The 15,786-nt window shown below is 38.7% G+C and overlaps 2 protein-coding genes across 2 annotated transcripts in view; one reads left to right on the top strand and one right to left on the bottom strand.

The window, feature by feature from the left end:
• The first annotated feature begins 1,942 nt into the window (after window positions 1-1,942).
• On the top strand, window positions 1,943-11,060 carry SCOC (short coiled-coil protein). The gene is made up of 4 exons (XM_027866973.1): window positions 1,943-2,369; window positions 7,316-7,384; window positions 7,473-7,556; window positions 9,496-11,060. The coding sequence occupies exons 1-4, from the start codon at window positions 2,336-2,338 to the stop codon at window positions 9,636-9,638; spliced, it is 330 nt and encodes a 109-aa protein (XP_027722774.1). The 5' UTR covers window positions 1,943-2,335; the 3' UTR covers window positions 9,639-11,060.
• Window positions 11,061-13,469: 2,409 nt separating this feature from the next.
• CLGN (calmegin) overlaps window positions 13,470-15,786 on the bottom strand; it is a 74,447-nt gene continuing 72,130 nt past the window's right edge. Inside the window, exon 15 of the mRNA XM_027866880.1 lies at window positions 13,470-14,319. Coding sequence (XP_027722681.1) covers window positions 14,239-14,319 — 81 coding nt within the window. The 3' untranslated portion in view covers window positions 13,470-14,238. The remainder of the gene's footprint in view (window positions 14,320-15,786) is intronic.

The following is a 15,786-nucleotide window of genomic DNA, read 5'->3' on the forward strand; positions in this document are numbered from 1 at the left end:
ATGTGGGTTATCCCTATGGATATTTGCCATATTAGAAATTAAAATGCGTTAGTATTATTATGAAAATAATTTTGACCTCATGAACTCCCTGAAAGGGGCTCAGGGACCCCCAGAGATCTTCAGACTTCATTTTGAGAGCCACTGACACAGTGGATAGACGGCCGCCTTGGAATCAGGAAGATAGAGGTTCAAGTTCCGTCTCTGACAGATACCAGCCACATGAGAACGGGCAAGTAAGTCATTTAGCTTCTTTCTCTGCTATCAGTTTCCTCCTGCATTGGAGAGAGTGCAGGAATTTAAGTGAGAGGCCCTGCCTTCATATATCAACTTTGCTACTTATAAAACGTGCCTGAATTCGGGCAAGCCACTCAATCTCTCTCTCTAGGTCTGTTTCTTCCACTCTCCAAGATCAAGAGGTCTGCTCGGTGCCTTTTTAGGTCCACCCTGGTCTAAGTCTAGGATTCTATTGATATTATTGTAGTCATTCTGCTCTGCCCCGCACATATTTCTTGACTTTGACGATTCCCGTTGGTCGGAGGATCCCCTCTGGCTGGGCAAGGGAGGACACTGTGGGGAGCCCTGGGATTTTCAACTGTGCCCCTTTTAGCAGAGAGAGATTAGTTTTGGCAATAGATGCAAATTCTTGCAGTCAATGCAAAAACAAAACAAAACACAAAAACCTCCTCTCCTAAGATACCAAGTGGGGCGGGCTGCATTCACTGAATCGCACCCCTGATGCTGAACGGACTTCGTTTCTGACAAGCAGCTGCTGAGATCGCAAGGTAGTGGAAAGCGCCCAGGAGGAGGAAACTGAGGCCCGGGGGTGAATCATAGGACCAGATCTTTGGAGCAGGATGGAGCCTCAGACGCCTTCCCAATCAAACATCTTCGCTCTGCTCGCCGATGTAGATCTGCATCCGCCCTGTAGCCTAGCAATCTGAGAGCCGTGTGAGGCTTTCAAAGCCGAAATGGCTTGCCCGAGAGGGAAGAGGGGGGGAAACCACTTTGATAAAGCGCCTACTGTGTGCCGGGCACTGTGCACTGTGAGCATTTTACAGATATCTCTTTTGAGCCTCACACCACCCCTGGAAGGTAGGTGCTGCTATTATCCCTATTTTACAGCTGAGGAAACTGAGGGAGACGGGTTAAGCGGTCGAATTTGAACTCGGGTCTTCCTGACTCCAAGCCCAGCACTCCTAACCGCCTGGTCAGTTCAGCTGTTCTGAAGCCCAGGGCGATTCGGTGACTTTCCTAGGCCCAGGAGCTCCGGGTTCAAGACCTCGGACAGGTCCCGGTGCCTCTGAGAGCATCACCACGGGCCCAGCCCGTTTCCTACCTCCCTCCGCCCCGGCTCGCCCCGCCCCCGTCGTCTCTCCTGATTGGCCTGCCGCTCCCTCTTTAGTGCCTCGCTCTTTCCTCTCCCTCCTCCCTAGCCCGAGCTTTGGGCATCAGGGTCGGGAGCTGGAGTAGCTTCCTGAACCAGCGACTGCTGGTAAAGGCGCCGCGAGGGGCGTCAGTCAGCCAAAGCGCAGGCGCAGAGGCAGAGGCAGACCGGCGCCGGCGTAGTAGCGGCGTGGGGAGGGCGGGAAAGGGAGAGGGCAGGGCCCCGGCGGTGGGCGCATGCTTAGTGGCGGCGGAGGCGGGGTCGTTGGTGTTGGTTGTTGGGTTCCGGCTTGGGCTCCAGACTTCGGCGTGGTGTGATCCCTCCCCCTACCGGCGCCTTCGGCGGCAGGTGAGGCCCCGCTGGGGCCGGACCGGCCCTGGGCGGAGGCTGTGCTCAGCACGAGGCGCTGAAGGCCGTGGGGACTGACTGGGCAAGCCGGGCTGACGAGAGTCGCCGGCACTGGGCCGAGCCGGGCTCGGGAGAGAGGCGGGGGGGCGGGGGGCGGCTGAGGGCCGTGGCGGCTCCGGGGGTGGGGGAAGGGGCTGCGAGGCGGGGGCGCGGAGGTTGCGAGCGATAGGGCACCGGCCTCCAGCCCTGCCTGGAAAGAGCTCCCGCGGCTTTTGCAGGTGGAAAATCCCGCTCTAGGCCTCATTGTCCTCATCCGCAAAATGGGGATTGTAGACCCTCCCTGTACCGGGCGGTGCTGGTGAGGAGCAAGGGAGCACGTGACAGGCCGAGAAAGGTTCCCGCTGTCACGACACCCCGATCGGTGGGGTAGGAAGCAGCTGTCGCCGATGCAGATCTGCATCCGCTCTGTAGCCTAGCAATCTGAGAGCCGTGTGAGGCTGTCAGAGCCTAAATGGCTTGCCCGAGAGGGAAGGGGGAAAAAGAAACCAAAAACCACTTTGATTAAGCGCCTATTGTGTGCCGGGCACTGTGAGCACTTTACAGATGTCTCATTTGAGCCTCACACCACCCCTCGAAGGTAGGTGCTGCTATTATCCCTATTTTACAGCTGGGGAAACTGAGGGAGACGGGTTAAGCGGTCGAATTTGAACTCGGGTCTTCCTGACTCCAAGCCCAGCACTCCTAACCGCCTGGTAATCTGGCCGCACGGTTCGTTCGTGTAGGAGGTAGGGTGTTCCCTGACCTTGGCTGCAGTCCAGGCTACCTTGCCCGGCCACTGGCCTTTGCTGCCTCTCGTTGTTGTTACTGTTTGTCGGACTGGATGACTGACTTCTCTAGGCCCTCCTGAGGGGAGGCAGGTGCTCACCAGCCCTTCCATTCAGAGCGTTTGCCACAGCTAGGGAATTCTCGTTGTATTTGGGGCAGGGAACCTACTTCAAGTTTTGACCTTGAACAAAAGCATTGCTAGTGAATTTTATTTCTTCATCCGAAAAATGAGGGCGTTTGACTAGAGGAAAGGCTCTTCTAGTCTAAATCCTATGACACTTAAGCTGTTAACACAAAGTGCCTCCCTATGGCACTTCTGATGAACTCCTCAGATCCCTCTGCTTTGCTCTGTCTGAAATTTGAAACTAGAGCCACAATAAAAGAGGGACCTAGGTGAAGCTAATAGCAGTTGTTCAGGGAGAGAGGTTAACCGTGTTAAAAGTGAGGAACTTTAAAAAGGCAAATTTTGGTATTATAATTTTACATTTGAAGGGAAAAATAAGTTGGAGACAGAGTACATATAAACTGTCAGGCTAAATAATGTTAGGCCCATATTACAGTTTATGCCAACATCTTATCTTTTGCCTCTAAGTGAAAGGTGGTAGCATTAGTGTGGCAGAAAGGACACTGGACTGAGTCAAAAGACAGGTTATAGCAAAACTTCTATTACACAGTAATTGGGTGACCTTGGGCAAATCAATTCTCTTCCCTGGACTGCTGGCTTTCTCTACTATAAAATGAGAAGGCTGGACCAGATGATGGCTCAATGTACCTTGTAACTGATTATAACAGATGAGATGAGGATAGAGTGTGGATATAAAATTGAATTAGAATGAAAGCAAGTGTGCCAATTGTTGGGAGTAAAATGGGGAAAAGTCATTACAGAAGTAATCAGTGAGAAACATACTAATATGTGGATGGTAACCTAGAGTTTTTTAGCTATAGCATTTCCTATGAAAGCAGTGATAGGAAGTTTATAGTGCTTTAAAAGATAACAGACTTAGTGATACTGGAAAATAGTATAGACTATTGTTTTAGAAGGGGTGGCAGTATTTATTTAGCTGTGGAATTTATGGGCAGATAGGGAATTGAATTCAGTGTCACAAATAGATTATACTATTGCTTTTTCTCTCTCTTCCTGAACTTGTGTTCAGTACCTTCTGCTATCAAGGGTAATTTGATTTTGAGTTATTGTGTGGTACCTAGGGTTGGCTGAAAGTGGACATGAGAGTTACGGTTGAGAAAACCTATAGCAGGTCTTCATACCTGATTGGAAGGACCAGAGAAGGTCAGTTCAGTTCCAAAACAGACCTGGGAGTTCAAGGCTATCCAGAACAGTTCCAAAATGACCACAGGAGTCCTGAATTTAAACATCCATAGTTCATCCTGGGATAGATCCAAAAATTCCAAAGTCATCTTAGAATTAATGTTTCCTTGGATTTGAGAAAAATTGATCTGAATTCTCTATCAGACTATTTCCCATTTATATGTTAGAGTGAAGGAAGAATTGGGCCTCAGGGACCTTACTGTCTCATTGTAGTGATTATTAATTTAGCATTGTGGGAGCTGATGATCACTGTGGAAGATGCACACACACACAAAGCTATATTAAGCCTGATTTTTTGGCAAAAATACTCATATGTAATTTTGCAGATAAGTTTACTATGAGTTAAAAAGACTTGGTCTCAGAAGGTTCATTTATAGCTCTGCCACTTAGTATGTAGGGGACTTGAGGCAAGCCACTTAATCTCTGTGGGCCTTGCTTTCTTGATTTCTAAAATAAAGGAGATGGACTTGGGTTTGAGGTTCCTTCTAGCTCTAATTCTTTTATCCTTGATCCTGTGATCCTAAGTAGTAGAATAGTACAGCCTATTGCAATTGCCTTCAGAATTACCAAAGGATATTGAACACATAAAATGCTATACATGACATATTCAAACCAATTGTTGAATCATGTCACAAAAGACAACCACTACAGAAGATTATGCACTTGTCTCTTGTCATACAACCAAAATATTCTGGCCCAGTTTAAGAAGAAAGATGACTGACCAAAACAAAAAAAAAAACACTTCCTTTTTACAACTCTGACTCCTTTTAACCTTGGAATGGAGCTCCTTAAGAGCAAGGACTGTTTTGTTTGCCTTTCTTTGTATCCACACCACTTAGTACAGTGCCTTGCACATAGTAGGCACTTAATAAATGCTTGTTGACTGACTTTTCTGTTTGTAAACAGTTTTTTTTTTTTCTGAAGTCAGTTTGTTGGAATTTTCCCATATGGGAATAATCAGTGATAAAACTTAAATGTTACTCAGTTCATTCAGTAAGCACCGTACTAAGAGCTGAGAAAAGGAAACCATTTCTGCCCACAAGGAGTGTATATTCTTTGGGGGAAAACAACATGAACACATAAGGGAGCACAAAATATATACAAATTAATTTCTTGGTAGGGGAAGGAACTAGTAACATAATATGATAGGCTTACTACAGGAAGTAACACTTCAGCTGACCCTTGAAGGAAGCTAGGGATTATAAGAGGGAATAAATTCCAGGCATGTGGGATACAATGTACAGATTCATGGAGATGAAAAATGGAATGACTTTTACAGGGAACAGCAAATAGACCAGTTTGCCTATATAGAGCATATGTGAAAGAGTAAGGAGCAGTAAATCTGGAAAGGTAGGCCAGAGCCAGACTGTAAAGGGCTTTACATGCCAGAGTTTATATTTCATTATAAAGGCAGTTGGGTGCCACTGGAACTTCTTTAGAGAAAAAAATGACATGATTTCATTTATACTTTAGTAACATCAGTTTGGCAGCTGCATGGATTATTATCCGTTGTATTAGAAAGGAAAGAGACTAAAGGGAGGTGGATTAGATGATTGTATGTAATGGTCCAGGCCAGGGGTGATGGCCATGTAAATAAATAGAAAGGGAGAGATCTTGAGATAGAATTGATAAGACTTGACAATTGGTTAGGGAGAAGTGAAGGATAGGGTGGCATTGATATCTCCAGGGTTGTAAATCTGTGTGGCTGGAAGGATGGTGGTACTTTCAGCAGAATTATCAAAGTTAGGAAAAAGGGGGAGTGTTTCGAAGATGTTGAGAATAAATAGCCTACAGAACTCCATCCCATTGGTAACATGAGACCCAAGCTCAGGACCCACTAGGGCTGGATGTGTATATGTGGGAGTGATGATGTAAAGATCACGAAGCTTGGGAGTCACAGGATTTGAGCTCTGCCACCTCTCTGGGCCTGTTTCCTCACTTGTGAGATTAGAGCATTCGGCTAAGTAATCACCAGAGTCTCTTCCAGGTCTACAGGGGTTAGTGGAATCTATGGGAGCTGATGAAATCACCGAGGATGTAGAGAGGAAGAGGTCCAAGACAGATTGGTGGGTTACTTCTCTACACAGAGGGTGGGACAGGGATAGTGATCTGGCAAAGGGTCACTGATAAGGAATGGACAAATGAGCAGGAGAAGATCAGAGAGAAAGCATTGGAAAAACCCAAATAGAAAGTTTGAGGGGATAGTAGGTTAAGTACAGGCTTTCTAAGAAAGGGGGGAGGCTAAGACCTCACTTTCCTTCCTGGCAACTATTTCCCTACAATCTGGCGTGTTATAAATCTTTTGTCCTTTCTGACAGACATTATATGCTTAGTGACTGAAGCCTAATTTTAATTTTATACTGGAAAAATAGGGCAAATATAATGCATTTCCTAAATATGAATTTTGGATTACCTTGCTTTGTATTATATATTCCTCCCCTCCCCATACACCAAACCATATTTATTTTAGTTTTAAAACCATACACAAGAGCACCACTTGTATTAGAAGTTTACAGCATTCATTCCTGCCCTTGTCTCTATTGAAGTAGTATTTGTTAAAGTACATATGTAGTGACAGTGAGGATAATGCCCAAGTGGCAGCCTTCTATGGCAGAGGAACTCTCCAAGGGACCTGAGATGGATGGCTCTTTGATGCTGCTTTGTTCTTTCCTGGCAAAAGATAAATTTATCAAAAAGTGACTATTATTACATTTACATGATGCTGAGATAGGCCAATAATGGCCTAGAAAATAATGCAATATTTTTAACATCAACTCTAGTTTATTCAAGCCATATTGCTTTTTTGACAATACTGAATCCTCTGCCAAAGACTACAAAGCTGAATCAGTATTCAAGATTCATTCCCTCTTTTCTCCCTTCCCCCCATATTTGTTTGGGCCTTTGTATAGAAACAGCCCATATTCATGAGTGAAAGGACCTTTGTTTGGTCATATGATGGGATAGGGATAGGGACTGGACTTCCAAATTCACTGGTATAGTGAATTCCCAGATGAACTAACCATCTACCAAGGAAAGACAGCAATTTCTCTGAAACTTAAAGTCTTAGAGGGTTGCCAAAGAGCAGTGATGGGGTCAAGTAAACTGTACATAAGGTCCCCTGTGGGCTGCATATTTAGTTTTAAAATGTATTCTCTATTTTATTGTATATTTATTTTGTTAACTATTTACCAATTATATTTTAATCTGGTTCAGGCTATGTTGTGTTGTGGCCTGTGTGTTTACTGTCTCTGGCCTAGAAACATTAAGAGGTTAAATGATTTGCCCATCATCGGAGGCCCAAGTCTTCCTGGCTATGAGGCCAGCTTTCTAATTATTTTGCTAGGCTGCCTCTTACATAGTCATATGATGCAATAAATAAACCAACCACCTTTTTTACAATTACCTGCCTCTTATTTTTTTTCCGATTGCAGAATTTTCATCAAGGACACTATATTCAAGAGAAAGTTTACATTCTAGGATGATGAATGCTGACATGGATGGTATGGTAACTACTTTTATGCTGGTTCATTGTTTAGTGGCTGATTTTGCTCCATAGCCATTAGTATCTTTTTTTTTTTTAAACCACAGCTGTTGAGGCTGAGAATCAGGTGGAATTGGAAGAGAAAACACGACTCATTAATCAGGTGTTGGAACTGCAGCACACACTTGAAGGTTAGAAACTTGCATATTGTAATTTTATTAAATGAAATCTAGTCAACAGTGCATTCACTGGCACTGTAGAGAATATTAGGTGAATACCTTAAAGACCCTACCAAAAAAGACCTTTAATATAAATTGTTGTGGGAGGCATTGCTTACTTTCTCCTCCTCCTTCATAAGTCATCATTAGCTACTTGGGCAGAAGGAAAAGGCATATCTTTTAAATATAGAGAGGTATAGTAAAAAGAGAGTTGAGACTTGAGTCAGGAGAGACTTGAGATAAAATTCAATGCTGACTGATTACCAGTTGAGTGACCAGAGATGAGTCAGCCTCAGTTTCTTTATCCACAAAATAGAGGTAATAATACTACCTTGTACTACCTGATAGGGTTGTTGTGGGGCTCAAAAGAAATAATACATAAAAATGCTTCGTAAATTCAATGTCCACTTTTATTGGATTAAGTTCTTGATTTTGTCTTGTATTTGGAACCGTTTCCTGTTTTGTCCTACACGAAAGATGTAGCTAGATTTTTTAAATTATATAGATTTTTTAAAATTATATTCAACAAATATTTTTCCCTTTTTCGTGTTCTTCGTATTAATATTTCTCAGTGTCCATGAGAGATGGGTATTTTCACTAACACCTATGTATACCTTTTCCTAGGAAAATTGGGGAAAAGGTAGATATCACTATGTTCTCCATTTTCTCAAATGTAGAAAATAAAGATGACTACATGGGACATTTAATCTCTATGATTTTTATTATTAAAATCTCTTAATTTTATAAGTTTTTAGTAGAATTCACATAATTTGAATGTATGGTTAGGAGCTGCATGGCACCTGTGAAGTTTATAAGGTTGGATGTTAAACTTAATATAGTTTCCAGATAAGGTGACTTTACTGATAGGAACTGAACCTGTAACTTCACTGGTATAATAAGAAATTCTACCAATGCAGATCAGCACTTTCTATGCAACTTTTAATATTTGTGTGGGGGTATTGAGAGACTAAGTAACTCGTCCAGAGTTACACAATCCATATGGGTTGGAGTAGTGACTTGAACCCAAGCCTTGCAGTCTTCAAGACTGGTTCTCTATTCTGCTTCACCCTGTTTATGTGAGCTTTATGACAATAAGGTGGTGACAATATTCACGTACAACATGGCTGTCAGTGAGGTAGTCTTGTAGTGCAAGTGTTATGTACCACCGGTTTATAGATAAGGAAACTGAAGTTTAGAGATTAAGTGACTTGCCTATGATCACATAATTAGAAAATGACCGAGCTGGGATTTAAACCCATCGTTTTTTTAATTCAACATTTCTACCTAACTTGCTTATAATTATAAGCCCAAGTGTTGAGATTTTAGGCATATTTTAGCAAAATAAATTTTTATTACAGTGTAGTTCTGCTTAGTATAGGAATCTATTGAGAATTAATGTAAAATATGTATACTGTGGTAAAATGAGAAGATATGCTTATCAAAAAAGCAATATGGTTTGAATAAATTAGGTTTGATGTTAAAATACTGTATTACTTTCTAGTACATTATTGGCCTATCTGAACATTGTATTACTATGATAATGGCCACTTATTAATACAGTTATCCTTTGCATTTCTCTATCTGCAAGTAAAAAGCTTTGCAGAATGCTACAAAGGAGGGAGTACAACTTTTTTGTATTATGCTGTTACCGGCTTGTTTCAAAACACAGCCTGCTCAAATAGCATGATTTTTTAGGTTAGCAAATGTAATTTTGTTTACTAAAATCCATTCTGGTTGTCAACAAGGTAATTAAGAATTTTGTCAAATTTTCCTTTGTCTCCAAGATAAAACTGAAATGAGAAAACAGGGAAGTTTATTACAGTGAAATTTATGGAGCATTTATTGACTGGTATGTGAAATAATGTGGAATTGTTTCAAACAATTTATTGCTGTTTTTAAATTTTGTGGTTAGATCTTTCTGCACGAGTAGATGCAGTCAAGGAGGAGAATCTGAAACTGAAATCAGAAAACCAAGTTCTTGGACAGTATATAGAAAACCTTATGTCTGCATCTAGTGTTTTCCAAACAACTGACACAAAAAGCAAAAGGAAGTAAGGAGTTGGTATCTGGTTTACTTCTTGGTATTGCTGCTGGGCTTGCTTGTTTTTCTCCTTTTCAATCTGCACAGGCTCTCTACAAGTTAAAAAATGTTAGTTTGTGGCATAGGCGAATTGAGAGCATTAACATAATTGGAGGTGCCAGTGAGTTTGTGTATGTTAGACTTTGAAAATGTGCAAATGTATTGTAGACACTTTATAATTAGAATTGCATATATTTGTTAAGAAAACTTGAAGATGGATGTTTTGTCGATACTGGATTTAATTTGTAGGGTTAAGCAAATGGCTAACTCATTACAGTAAATCACTTAAAATAACTTCCATTTTGTGGAAAAGTGACCAAAATCATATTCTAAAATGTATAGCTTTATCTAACTTGCCAACCATCTTGTGCCTCTTTCCATTGTTACCTTTGTTCTCATCACCACTTACCCTAAAATTTGGTCACTTAATTTATAAACCTATTTAAATACAAGAAGCCAAATCTTAGTTATGTAAGATGAACCAAATAAAAGCTTTTCTCATCTGGGACACGTATCATAATTTAATGAGTTAGGCCTGTTGGCTTGCCCCTTACAAACTGAAGAAAATAGACAAATGATAGTAAGAAAAATTAAGATAACTCTTTGGAACCTTCATTTAATATGAGAAATTAATGCATAATCATAATAGGAATATATTTCACAAAAATAATTCCAGGTTACATCTCAAAAGTAAATATATGAGCAAACTACAAACATATTAACTCCAAATCCATCCCAATTCCTGCCTAACCTCTAGTCTCTTTGATCCAGGTGGGGTTGTCATTTGGGGGAAAGTGCGGATAGGAGTCGTAAGTAGTTTAAGCCTGACTATCCATTAGCCAAATGTCAATCTTCAAGGTTTCCAGTGTCCAGAAAAAGTAATGTTTGCAAAAAATCTTTTAGAGTTTATTAGTATTACATGCTTAAAATGGCAGAGTTTTGCTTGTAGCACAAGTTAATTATCAATTTTTTAACTTCTCCCTAATTATCTCCAAACTCAACTACTTGGGTTTTAGGCATGTTTTGGTAAAAAAAAATTTTTTTAAATAATTTTTTTTCCACTTAGCATGGGAATCTGAGTGTCTGTTGAAAATTAAATGTAAAACTGTTTTAGTTATGGTGAAGGGAAAGATGCCCTTTATTGTTAGTTACAATATTGCCTTTTATTAGACTAGAGCCTTTTAATCAAGGAGTGATCTTATTTTTTTGTATGGATATGAAATTAGACAAAGTGATTTTAGCTGCGTGTGGTGTGTGTGTGTACACATACACAGATTATATATAGTAGTCAAAGTAAACATTTTGCATCCCATTTGTGAACTTTTATCTAATTTATGAACACTTAAAATTGTATTGTAATTCTGAATTTCTGTTAAATAAAAGCTTTTTTTTTTTTTTGATTTTGTGTGTGTCAATGTGGTTGTCAAAATGTGTGTGTAGTTTTTTTCTTTCTAAAATGTCCAGTACATGCCACAGGGATGTGGTGTACCTCAGGGATCCTTCAGTGGCTGTAGTTCCCTCATTCTCATTCCTTTCAGCCTGCAGACATTTCCAGTGAGATTGTAGTTATGGCCAGACTGTGCTAGCCCAAAACTCACCAATAGAACCAACACTGCAATCTCTCCACCAATTCAGTAAAACATGAGGTTTCCTTCAGGTGAAAAGCAAAAGCAACCTTTTCACAAAAGGGTTGTTGACTCCCTAATGAATGATTAACTTTTAACTTGGCAACTATGCTATTCTTATTTGAACATTGTTTTATATTTTCATCGAATTAATTTCTGATGCAAATTTTTAGACTTTAAGCTTGAAGAACAGGTTACAGATCTGAGAATCTAATGTGTTTTTTAATGACAAAATTTTCTTGAAACATCTTTGTCAGAAAGTTTCCCTTTTTTGTCACATCTAAAATGAAAAGTACATCTATATTGATGTAATAAAAGCTTTTTCGCACAAAATTTACAAGACAAAGATCTTATCTTCATTCAATAATGCACTGCAAAACATTTTCCATTTATTACAATGGCTAATCTGAGACTATAGTGGGACCTAGGAAAAGCCAGAGAGGAAGAAATGCTAGTTTGATTACATTTAAGAGCCAATCATATACCACAGTGCCAAAAAGAAAGAAGAGGGATTATGTTTGTATCTGAAGAGGAATTCTTGAATAGCTTACCTCCCAAACCTCAGAATGCACTTTGTTAAACAGTAGGGGTAGAGGGACCTACAATTTGAGGAGGCATGTTAGTTTTTAGTGTTTAAGTATTAATGATGTTAATTTACAGAAACATGATTATTAGCTATCTGGTCAAACAGTTCTATAATTCTGGTTAAGGTTATAACTAAAACTGAATTATAAAAAATTTTTTAAAAAGTTATAAAAATTGTGCACATATGCTACAGTGTAACTTGTTTTAAGTAATCTTAACAGCATATCAGAGAACTGGTGCATTTCACTTGTAATGGTTAAGTTTAGCAAATGTTCTATTCAACTTTGTAAACATGTAAAAACTTTTCAAATAATATGGCAAATGATACACGTGATTATATTCTGGTGAAATTCAGTCTCTTTTGTAATTAGTAACTTTAAATGAAATGAAGGCTATTCTTAAAAGAATTAAAGGAAAACTTACCTAAGGCTTATCCTTGTTAAGTTAAAAAGCCTCCATTTAAAGGCTAACTCGAAAGAAAAGCAAAATGTACTTATTTTACTCCTTTATTTTATAAGAGAATGCAATGCAAGCCATTTTAAAACAAAAAGGCTAGTTAGAGCAGTAAAAGAAAAGCTATATATCCCTAGAAGATAAAAGAACATGACAGAACTTGGGCTGTGTCTGCTGTATTGCCAAAGTATTGGTACACAGACTTAATAACTATTGAATCCAGTAACTTAAAGACTAAGAATTTTCTCTCCAATCAGGCCTCTGTAGGCTCATTAACTTGACCAAAAATCAAGTCTGTTATAAATCAGGCAGATAAAACTTTAGTGAAAACTTAAAAAAAAAATCACATATAAGGCATAGATGCCAGCAAAAGAGCTTCCACAAAATTTGGATGTGAATAATCCCTTAAATTGTAGAGGTTCACTTTTTGAAAAAGATTTTAATTTACAATTCTTCATTAAACACACTCTAGAGAAAGTCCTTTCAAAATCAGGAGGCTTGACTCTACACTATAATCTCTTACTGAGTCTATATTAATATGAAACACCAGTTCAGTATATGACAGTTGTTTTCAACCTTCTATTTTGAAACAAAGGGCTAAATTTGGCTTACTTTAACAAAAAGGGAAAGTAGGTTTCCATTAATAGAATTAAGAACATTGTACAAAAATGAAATTTGTGGGAAACATGAAGGAATACAAAATAAATTGTACAAGGTCCTTCAGACAGAAATTGTTGCAAGGTTCCTTTTAGCAAAAAGTCCTGAAGTAGTTATAGAAAGATACTTTAATATTAACTAGTTATATTTGACTTTCAGTTTGTCCAAAATTTGGACAAATAACTTTATAATCTAAGACATGTCAAAATGGTAATAAAATATCTGCCCCTACCCACTTCAGGGGACAATGTCAGGGTATGAAAGGGATTTGAAATCTTAAAAGGCAGTAGAAAAAATTTTTAAAGTGTAGTTGTGACTGATGTCTTATTCAGCCACTAACACCTTGAATGACCAGCTAAATAGAAATTTTCAGAAGCTTTCCCCACAATAATTTATCTGTTGAAAAGGTTATAATTTAAAGAAAAATATTTATTTTCATTTCTACTTTAAGAGCAAAATACATTTAGCAAATATTTTTCCAACGCGAGTAGGCCATTCTGGCTCAAAACTATAAATGCTTGAAAAATTAATCTGTATACCATTCTCCTTAATAAAATTTAACATCTTTGCATTCAAATGTAAAATATGTTGCACCAATAACCAGTGATTCCATGAATGACACTCAAGTCAACTTGTCTATCAACAACGCACCTCTTAAATTACTACTTAGTAATTTATTTATAGTAATTTAATAAATTCACTTAACAACTGACCATAACTATAAACTGACACAAACTAGTTAAATGTAGGCCATATACAAATACTTTCAATTGTTTAGAACCAAATACAAACTCAAAAAATATCTTTATTACATTTAGTTCTGTACAACAAAAAACCCTATCCCACTTTTGAATAGGCAATTTGACTAGTTGTGCTGTAGTTTAGCCATTTTCATTAAATGGGAAACACTTAAATTGATCTATCCAATTGCAGTGAAGAAGATGGAACAAATTCATTTGCTACACAAGTTTTCAAGAACTAAAATACCTCCAAGTGACTTAGACTAAATAAATTCTAATGATATTATCCTCTTAAATCTGTTATTCAACTTGCCATTTTTCTTTTATTCTAAATTAAAACACCACACAACTTCACAAATAGTGTTCTTCCTCAAAAAGAAGCCTAAAGGAAAATTTAAGAAGAATAAAGAGGCTGGCTATGGAGCAGGAGGTGGAGAGTTAAGTCCAGTGATTGGCAAATCTATACTGGCATGCCAAATTTCTCTTTCAGGAACTACAAAAAACTTGAAAGTATTTCAGTCTTTTCTTATTCTTCTTTTACGTACTGATTTTACTGGCCCATCTCCAGACCCTGTACTTTCATCAGCTTCTTTCATCTAAGAAAAAAGAAAATATATTAGTAATTTTGTTTTCGAACATTTTCTTATGATCTATCTTGAAAGGCATTTGACTAGCATACTACTAACAAATTAGCCAAATACTAAATTTTAACAACCTCAGTACCATGATTAGGTACTACTTATGGATTATCAATTTCTGTTAGTTTCTATGTAGACAACTCCTGGATCTATATATCCATTCCTATAATATCTTTCCTGAGCTCTGGTCCCAATTACCAACTGCTTACTGGACATTTCAAACTTCATGTACTGGAGGCATCCCAATTTCCACATGTCCAAAACAGAATTCATTACTTTTCTTCCTATACACATGCATTTTTTGAATTTCCCTCTTGCTGTCTAAGGGCAATCACCATCCTTAAAGCTACACAAGGTCACAACCACCATCACTATCACTAGCCCCCCACATATCCAGTTCACTTCCAAATCTTGTCATTTCTATCTAGGTATACCCATTCCTCTCCACTTACAAAGCCAACACCTAGTTTAGGCCCTCTTCATCACCTGTTAACTAGACTACCATAATAGCTTCCTACTTGGGTCTCCCTATCTTCTTGAAGCCTCTCCCACTCCAATTCATTCTCCACATAGCTGCAGAAGTGATTTTCATAAATCCTGTCACCCCATAGCTAACAAACTCAGTGACTGTCTATAAAAGCAACTATAAATTAACTCTACTATTTGACATTTGCAGCTTTACAACCTGACCTTATTTTACCTTTCCAGTTCTCTTACACTTTATTCCTCTCCTTGCAGTCTGCTGTCCGTCCATATTGGCCAACTTGCTGTTAGATACATATGACAATTCTTTTCCAGTCACTGTGCCTTTGCATTGTCATCTTCTATTCCTGGACTGTACTCCCTATTCACCTCTGCCTCCTAGAATTCCTTCTAAGTTTCCTTCAAGATTCAACTCAGGCACTACTTTCTTCATGAAAACTTTCCTGATGCCCCTAATTGCTAGTGCTCTCCATCCAAAAATACCTTTTACTCATTTTGCATATATTCTATACATACTTATATATGTATATCATATCCCCATTAAAATGTAAGTTCCTTGAGGGCAGGGACTTTTTTTTACTTCCACTTTTGTCTTTGTATTTCTAGTACTTACTAGGCATTTAACAGATGCTTGTTGATTGATTTCATATCCAGATTGCATTCATTTTAAATTCATTTTCAGTGTCATCCACACTTTTGACAGCAGAATGTAAGGTTCTTTTATTTTTTAAAAATATTTTATTTTTTCCCAATTACATGTAAAGACAGTTTTTGACATTCATTTTTAAAAATTTTTGAGTTCCAAATTTTTTCCTCCCTCCCTTATCTCTCTCCTCCCTGAGACAGTAAGCAATTTGATATAGGTTATACATGTGAAATTAAGCAAAACATATTTCCACATTAGTTAGAATGTGAGATTCTTCAGGGTAGCCCTCAATCTAC

Source organism: Vombatus ursinus, unplaced genomic scaffold (genome assembly GCF_900497805.2).
Source record: "Vombatus ursinus unplaced genomic scaffold, bare-nosed wombat genome assembly UNPS02014784.1, whole genome shotgun sequence".
Lineage (NCBI taxonomy): Eukaryota > Metazoa > Chordata > Mammalia > Diprotodontia > Vombatidae > Vombatus > Vombatus ursinus.

Bases quoted from the DNA above. Each gene is read 5' to 3' on its own strand.
- SCOC (XM_027866973.1), top strand. From the start codon at position 2,336: ATGTCTCATTTGAGCCTCACACCACCCCTCGAAG. The intron at 7,385-7,472 runs GTATGGTAACTA...TTTAAACCACAG, and splicing joins GATGAATGCTGACATGGATG to CTGTTGAGGCTGAGAATCAG. The intron at 7,557-9,495 runs GTTAGAAACTTG...TTTTGTGGTTAG, and splicing joins ACTGCAGCACACACTTGAAG to ATCTTTCTGCACGAGTAGAT.